Source organism: Periplaneta americana, chromosome 7 (assembly GCF_040183065.1).
Source record: "Periplaneta americana isolate PAMFEO1 chromosome 7, P.americana_PAMFEO1_priV1, whole genome shotgun sequence".
Lineage (NCBI taxonomy): Eukaryota > Metazoa > Arthropoda > Insecta > Blattodea > Blattidae > Periplaneta > Periplaneta americana.
This window is the reverse complement of record NC_091123.1, coordinates 150,713,731-150,722,791: the sequence shown is the minus strand read 5'-3', so window position 1 is coordinate 150,722,791 and position 9,061 is coordinate 150,713,731. Positions and strand designations below refer to the sequence as shown.

At 32.5% G+C, this 9,061-nt stretch overlaps 1 protein-coding gene across 1 annotated transcript; it reads left to right on the top strand.

The window, feature by feature from the left end:
* Positions 1-1,686: 1,686 nt before the first annotated feature.
* On the top strand, positions 1,687-5,241 carry EloC (elongin C). The gene is made up of 4 exons (XM_069831603.1): positions 1,687-1,824; positions 1,992-2,037; positions 2,129-2,319; positions 2,712-5,241. The coding sequence occupies exons 2-4, from the start codon at positions 2,008-2,010 to the stop codon at positions 2,851-2,853; spliced, it is 363 nt and encodes a 120-aa protein (XP_069687704.1). The 5' UTR covers positions 1,687-1,824; positions 1,992-2,007; the 3' UTR covers positions 2,854-5,241.
* The last annotated feature ends 3,820 nt before the right edge of the window (positions 5,242-9,061 follow it).

Here is a 9,061-nt window from a genome sequence, read left to right as displayed (position 1 = left end):
TTATTAAATACACAACACAGTCTGAGCATAATTGGTGACGATATAATTCATTTTTTAAATTTTCCGTAGCGTAGTTCCAAACAGGAGAGTTGCCAACATTGATTACGTGAATATACTGTTGGTTATCATATAAGTATATAGGCGTTTTTAAAAGCTTTATAGTAAAAATAATGTCAATTTCTGAATACTAGATACGACAGAAAAGCAAATAATAGATAAGTAAGCTTTCGCATGAGTTTCTTAATAATGCGAACATAACCACAAAATGTATATTGAGAAGTCAACACGGAGATGGAAACCTGCAGCATGACTGCGGCTGCAAAAGTAGCGCCTTGCGTGTGAACAGATTCGCAACTTCCAGTTGCAACTTTTGCAGCACTTGGGTTGCGCAGCACGAAAAGTAGCGTGCAGCACGCTACTTTTGGCTTACGTGTGAACACGACACGCAACTTTTGCAGCTGCAGTATAAAAGCAGCGCTGCAAAAGTAGCGACATGTGACCGTACCTTTAGAATCCACTCCTCTTGATATGGAGACATTCTGCTGTTGAGCAATATTAATATGTTATATGGTTTAGTATTTGGTTGAGAAGCTTTAGTCATCCACTCTCTCCCAAAAAAAGCTGAAAATTAGAATTTATAAAACAGTTATAATACCGGTTGTTCTGTATGGTTATGAAACTTGGACTCTCACTTTGAGAGAGGAACAGAGGTTAAGAGTGTTCGAGAATAATGTGCTTAGGAAAATATTTGGAGCTAAGAGGGATTATAGGAGAATGAAGAAAGTTACACAACACAGAACCACAGTCTAATATATGAAGAGTTCGCGGGAAAAACGATGAATGTCACAGTTTTGTTAAGGTTGATGTCATTATGTAATTCAATGGATCACTACGAAATTTAATGTTGTTCTTATGAAAAATGGTAAAAAGGAGAATTATCACCACGAATACAGTAATCTTTTCCTTGATTTTCTATAGAAACAGCACTACATCTTGCAGTTATAAACTTAATTAGATCATTATCTAATCCTTAACAGAAATGTGACATTCATCGTTTTTCCCGCGAACTCTTCATATATTAGACTATGACAGAACTTCAAGCATTGTATTCTACACCGACATAATTAGGAATATTAAATCCAGACGTTTGAGATGAGCATATAGAGTGTTATAGTTGGGAAAAAGATCATTGGGGAGACCGAGACGTAGATGGGAGGATAATACAAATGGATTCGAGGGAGATGTGATAATGACGGAAGAGACTGGATTAATCTTGCTCAGAATAGGGACCGATGGCGAGCTTATGTGAGGGCGGCAATGAACCTCCGGGTTCCTTAAAAGCTATTTGTAAGTAATAATAATAATAATAATAATAATAATAATAATAATAATAATACGTACTTCGTTTCATCTCAGACCAAATGCAAATGCGCAGAACTTTGAACATATACAACGCTATTTGTATCATCATTCATCAGTATGTTAAAAATTATACTGTGATTTTTTTTACATTGTTGGCACATTGTTATCGTCGTCAATACAGTTCTGATTATTCCTACAAACAGAGACACAAAGGGTTGCACAAAGCACAGGAGTTTAACTGACGAGTTCGTTGAGTTTAAACCGTGATTTAAACTTAGACCTAGACCCATGGTTACAACTGTTCACAGTTTTCTACGAAATGGTGGTCGGCATAAGTGATTCTTGACTAACGTAGTAGTACTTGTCTGTAAAATAAATGAGCGGAAACAGATATCAAATGGGAGATTAATTAGTGTCATCCCTCAAACAAGACGGTATACATCTGAATGATTGTAATTTGAGGTAAAGTATCCCCATTTTGTACATGTCGGTTCTGTGCAAAGTGCCTATTTTTTTCAGAATCTGTAGTACATTTACTTTGTAGAAGATTTGTGTATAAGAGCGGAAATTGTAGTGTGGAATGACATTGCAATAAAAGTGTCTCAGAAATTACGTTCAATTTCTTCTAGGTTACATTCGATAAAAATGTCCGGTGATATGACGGAGGATAAGAAGGTGGGTTATTTTATTGTATTTGAATCTATTCCCTATTATATTATTATTCTTGCAAATTTCATTCATTCACGTAACGCTATTGTGGATACAGGATGAAGAAAAGGTGTATGGTGGATGTGAGGGACCTGATGCTATGTACGTTAAACTTATTTCATCTGATGGCCATGAATTTATTGTAAAACGTGAACACGCACTAACGTCGGGAACCATCAAAGCTATGCTTAGTGGCCCTGGTCAGTTTGCAGAAAATGAAACCAACGAAGTCAATTTTCGAGAAATTCCGTAAGTAATTGGAAGCAATTTTCGAATTCATGTTTGTGATATTTTTCTGGGGACTGATGTACTTGTTTATACTCGTCCGTGTCGATTATTACAAACTACTTCAGTTTACGGTTTCCTTCCTTCCTCTCTATACACACCATTCCTACTTTGTGCATACAAAATAAATTGTTGGCATTGAAAAGTGCATTTTTGTAAGCTTGATATGTATTCTACAAACCTGGTCTTCTAATATAAATTGTTGGCAGTGAGGAAAACGTACACTAAAGTTTTCCCAAAATTTGGTCTTTGGTATTTATCGTAGTCTACATAAACATGGCATTTTTAAGACTTTGAAAAAGGAAATCAATATGGCCATTATGAATCATTTTATGTGATCTTGCTTATCTTTATAGGTCACACGTGCTGCAGAAGGTATGCATGTACTTCACATACAAAGTGCGCTACACTAACAGTTCCACGGAGATTCCAGAGTTTCCCATCGCTCCGGAAATAGCTCTAGAACTTCTTATGGCAGCCAATTTCCTTGATTGTTAATTTAATGGTAGATTGTCATGTTTCCTCCCATATTATGCACTGCATGTTCTAGCACCTTTTAAGCTTCAGGATTAGCCTCAAAAGATTGCTGTACATGTGCAATAGGTTAATAAATTTTAAAAGATTTGTGTGAATGATAAACCATTGTTATATTTAATTTCCTGTAAAGTTATTATGGACTTGGTACGTGTACCTTTGCTACAAAAGATCTCCACTTTTTTTTTAATTAGTTATTTGATAACGGTGATTGAAGTCTTGTTTTAATACTTATGAATGTTTGTATGAATGATGAAACAATTTTTTGTTCATTTGAGTTTTTAAATAAAACTTTTCAGTGGTATACTAAAGACATGTTATGTAGTTGTATTGAAGATGTAAAAGTTAACAAATTTCTTTCACATGTACAAATGTGAAAGTGCTGTCTATTGTGCCTTCTCGAGTCTAATGGAAAACCTATAGTGTCATTGCTATGAAGCTTAAACTGTTGAAATATTATACATGCAGTTATCTGTAATACTATAAGAAACACACTGGGAAGACAAAAATATTGTAATTGCATTTGTACTTACAGGCTCTACGGAAGAAAAAGAAGTTTCAATTGAACAGTTTCCGAAATATTAAACTTGTAACGTGAAGTTCCATTTGAGCATGAAAAACTCTGTATTACAATTTATAATATAATTTATAACATTTCATTTAAACTTTGGTTGCATTTGTTTCATGAAAAATATTTTGCTGGTGTGAGATAGAGCGTAAAATGAACTTCAGCGATTGGGATGAATATACATTTTTGGTGTTTATGAACTTTGTACCACGGGGGACTTGAATTATGGGACATCACAGGCATAAAATGGTTTTTCCATTAGTTCAGGCAAGTAATTTGAGTCTTTTGTGTCAGCTTAATTCATGATTTGCTCTGAACAGTTAGGGTAGACAGTTAATTTAGGCATAGTTTTAATCAGTTTTAGTTTCATAAAGGCGATTACTACCAGTCACGTATTTATATGAGACTTAAAGTGAATCATTAATGTATAAAAAAGGCTTATCCATCCCTTTTAATGCAATGAAGGTGCTATTAAGTGTACACTTTAAAGAAACTGTGACTTCCTTTCCCTGTAAATTTTGGTTTAGTGAACAGATGTTTCTTCTAGAAGCATTTCAAATATGTTTTCATAAAGCTTTCATTTGAGTTTTATTGCTGCTGTTGATGAAAAAGTACAGTTATTTTTAAAGTGAAGTAGCCTTTCCTCCCCCCCCCCCCCCATTCCTTATAAATAGAGCTATTTTTAATTTTGTATAATATTAATTTCATTTTCAAATTAAAAAAAAAATAATAGGTGTAAAAGTGGGTGAAGAAGAGTGTGGGCATGAATTATATGACAGTTTTATATATGCCTATGCTATTGAAGTACACCAAAAATGACTAATTCCAAAATCTATGAATGATTTGTGTTGCGTAGACTTCTTAATACATACTTGATCATTACAAAAATTTTTTACATAATGAGTACTAATAGAATTCATACATAAAATATGTTTTAACTGGTTGTGACAACACAAAAACGTATCATTTAGCATATTAATTAGCAGGAAATGACGTTAGTAAATAATATAAATTAGAAAACCTTGTGTAGAAATATAATTAAACAATTTTGAAATGTGATCACTTTATGCTGCAACTGCCTATAATAACATTTTGTGATATGTTGAAGGAGAAAGCAGCAGATTGATATATAAATGTTTAATGTGACTTCAGTCCAAAATTGATAAGCTATTGATATTCACACTTTTCATCAGGATGGCTGTAGAGAAATCTGTTAGTATACTGTCTTCATTCATAGGTTACTTTTGGGCTAACTGTGGAGCTGATGAGATGTAAGTTAAAATAATGAAACATTTATTTACTGTTCTAGAAGGCTGTTATAGCAAAATTGACTCCATTTGGATGGTATTTTGACAGACATAGTGCTACTTCTTAAATAATTTCTGCCTTAAATAAATAATAGATATTTAATATTCCCAGAATAGCAGAGGGCTCTGAAAATATGCTCAAAATAATATCAGCTTTTCATATTAATATTTATAGACATTAAATGCAAGCTTTATGAGAGGAAATATTGTATATGCAGCTATTTATCAACTTACGTTACCAAATCAGCCAAATGTGTCTTAAATTATTTCAGTATGATTTGTTAATATGAGTGTACATTTGTTTTGTTTTAAAGTTCTATACTCAGTAGACAGTTTAATTCATTTAACTTTGTTCACAACCTTTCGTTTCTTTACGTGCACACTTACTGTTCTGTGATTGGCAGTATTAATTTTTTTCTTTTGTTATATAATAATAGTGACGACATATTTGAAATAAAAGCGTTATTACCATTCGTACTAATGGCTTTATTAATGCTTTCATATAATTTTTTTTTATTACTATTTGACTGACTATGTACTTCAACATTTTTGACCAAGGACAATTGTATATTTTCATATGCCCCTTGATGAAAGACTTATGAGCTTATAATTTCAGTTCTAGCACTATTTAATCCTTTTACACCATAACAATTGCCATAGCCAAACCTGAATAGAAAGCAGCTATGCATATGCATTAGATATTATAAAAACTGTATCATATTTCCTCCCTGAAATGTGTCGTGATTCTGAACACTTTCTGTTCAAGTTACATGCATCAACTGCAGTGGATATAGATTTTATACAAACAACTTGTTAATAAGATTTTTGGCAGAAAATGGGACACTTAGAAGTTATTTCGAAAGATTTTGTATAAACATACCAAGTGATGATCTGTGAACTTGAAGTTACCTATTAGGTGCCTATTTCATAAGAGTATGGAGTAATTGTTTAAGTCAATTTGCGTGCAACTTATAAATCGGAAAAATTGTGTTCCACAGAAACTTCTTTTTACGTTTGTATTTTATTACTCCATTTTTTTTTTTTTTTTTTTTTTTTTTTAGTAATGAGAAACGTTTGCATTGTTCTGTCTTAGAGAAGTATTTATGTTACGTGAATCATAATATGTAATACATTTTACTGCCAGTGAAAGATGTGATGTGTTTCAGAGGTTATTGCTGTTTTGTGGAGTACATTTACATCGACTGATTTACATAATAGTAGTGAAATAAATATATAATATAATTTAATAATTCCTGATACAAAAGATACACTCTTAGACAAAAAAATGACCGGACTCTTGAAGCGTAAATTTGTCTAAGTTCCGTTCGGCTGTGTGCCTGATACACAAGACTGAGATCAGAGTAGTAAGGACGAAACCAGCAAGATCCAAGAACATACTCTTATATCGGCAAACAACGATTTGAACTGTGTGTGTGTCATAGCTCCGTGGTAAAACTCTGACTTCACACGCAGAAAACCCGGGTTCGTATCCGCCTTCGTATATGTATTTGTTTCGTTTTATTTTTTCTCTAGCTAGAAACAAATGATACATTTATTAACGTGCACAGGAGTTTGGATTAGTTAAAAAATGAAACAAAAACATTAAGTAATATCGGAGACTTCTTCCTAATTACCCTTGAATTAAAATAGATGCTCAGTTCTTGGATCTTCTCCCTTCTCCATAAGGAGTATTGATCAGTTACTATAATTTGTATTAGTAGTAGTAGTAGCTGTAATAATAATAATAATGCAACAACCAGAATAATAACAATAATAATATTCATAATATTACAAACACAATAATAATAATCATAATAATAATAATAATAATAATAATATTAACAGTATTGCAAAAACGAGACGAATAATGTTAAAGACAAAACCAATGTGTTCCAGATATTGGCTACACTCGTAAATAGTGGCCTTACATATCTGCTTTGTAATAGCTCCATGGTAACAGTCTAGCTTCTTGTGTAGGCGATTCAAGGTCGTGTACCCCGTAGGATGCAGGCGGTTATAGATGCGGAGGGATTACATACACGGTATTGAATTATTTGTCTATTTTGATTTTTGTTTATTGGTCTCCGAGATGTATTTCTTTATTTTGTTTAATACAAAGAAAAGGATGATGCTTGTTTATTCCTATCTGAGAAGATTTCGTTTAGTCTCTTTAAATACAAGATACAAGGGAAAGGATTGCTATTATGTATCCAACTTGCCTTTTGTAAATATTAACTTTCTGTTAAATATTTCACAATATTGGTTATTATCAGTATACAAGAAGTAAAAAATGAGAATGAAAAAACAAAGTATAGACTGAGATTCGAACTGGAAACCTTTTGGATACAAGAACACAATGCTACCGACTATGCTATGCGAGAGAGACGACTCTTTAAGAAGCATGTTATATAATCATCACATAGTGGTGGCAGTGGAGTGTTGGAAACATTTATGACAGAAGAAATTTGTCCACATGTGTATCATGCTCTGACAAATGCACCCGAAGTCTTCCGAATCGGACATAGAATCTGGAGCCCGGTATTTTTTTTTGTCTAAGAGTGTACAACAAAACCCTACTTTTAAAAATTAATAATACAACCATACAGTAAAACTAAATTGTAATTTAAACATTTTAATCTACAATATATACAAAAACAGTTAATTGTGATTAAGTTAATGAGCAAAGAAAAATTACATGGCTTTATCCTGAAACGGATAGGGTATCAAAACTTCTGCATTGCATGGAATATGGATTATGCCACTATAGATATTGAAGCAAAGAACTGCCATCAATTTCTGTGCTAGCTACACTGCTTATATATGTTATCATAATTGTAATTAGGAAAGGTATCAGCTGGCTGTAAGAATGTCAAAATGTCATTTTTTGGATTTCATGATTTAAAAAATTCTGTGCAGTATTCTGAACAAAATATATATTTTATAGGTATTGTTAAGACATACAAAATGAATGCATTCCTCTTTTCTGGTTTTATTGGTATGAATATTGCAGGCCTTTAATTCATCAAAGATATTTTCATAATTGTTTTGCGTGAAGATTATTTTTAAGCTGAACTTAGTTTCATATATTGTCGTCATTGACATACAATAAGGCGAATTTAATGCCCGTCTTTAAATTCGAGGAATTACATTTTTCCCCTATTTTGCTTGGAACTACTGTTCAAATTTTCGCTATTTGTTTATCATACTGTGTAAATTATATCGTAATAAAATTAATAGTGTAAGTATGAAACACCAATTACAAATACTGTATTTACAAGATCAAAATTTTTCTCCTCAAAAAAGGTATTGGTTAAAAATATGTTTCTTGCCGTATGTTCTAGAATAATGGTTTTACTGGGATATATAAGTCATAAGCTCTACAGATGTTTTAAACACTACTACAAGATATATAAAATCTGCAGGCAGAGATAAAATCTAATGCAGTATAGCAGTGAAGGACTAATCATGCCCTCCTTGTTCAATACAAACTTGAAACCATACATAAACTAGTACTGAGGCTGATACAGGAGAAATTGAAACTACACCGATCACAGCAATGCAGATAGTCATAAACAATGCTTCACTTTATGAAGACAGGGAAGAAAGAAGTCTAATCTTGTGAGAAGAATCGAGAGATTATCAAATAGCTGCTGGACCTCTACTCTCTCAAAACTCCAAAATTTAAAAACTCAAGAAGGTTTTATACAAAGAGTGACATCTCTCGTAAAAAGATATGAACTAGTGTTGATAAAAAGGTAAAAAAAATTAGATCAACCGATTTATTCTCTCAGCATACTAGAAATATCGAACAATGTTGAATTGCTAGAAACAATTTTGAAGAAAGAGACCTCAGTGCTATAAAAACTAGCTTTGGAAACAATCAATACAAAATTTCCACAAGAAGAATGGATCCATATTTGCACTGATGAATTGCTACTCAATGAAGAATTTAATGCAGGAGCAGGAATTCTTAGCACATTATTCTTATCTTACATCGGCTGAGGTCCAAACAAAGTATGCTTTGATGGAGAACTAGGAGTCATAAACACATCACTGAAACAACTTTTTACTCATATCAAATTTTTCAATAAGGCAGTATTATTATGTGATTCAAAAGCAGTAATTGAAGCAGTAGCAAAACTTTCACATTAAGAGAATAAATTAAATAATTCAATTTGTAAAGCACGTACATAATTCAGGAAAATTAATTTTCTTTACTGGATTCCATTACATTGTGGGGTAACTGGCAATGAACAATGCTGACTTTCTTGCCAAAAGAAAAAGGTACAAATATTTT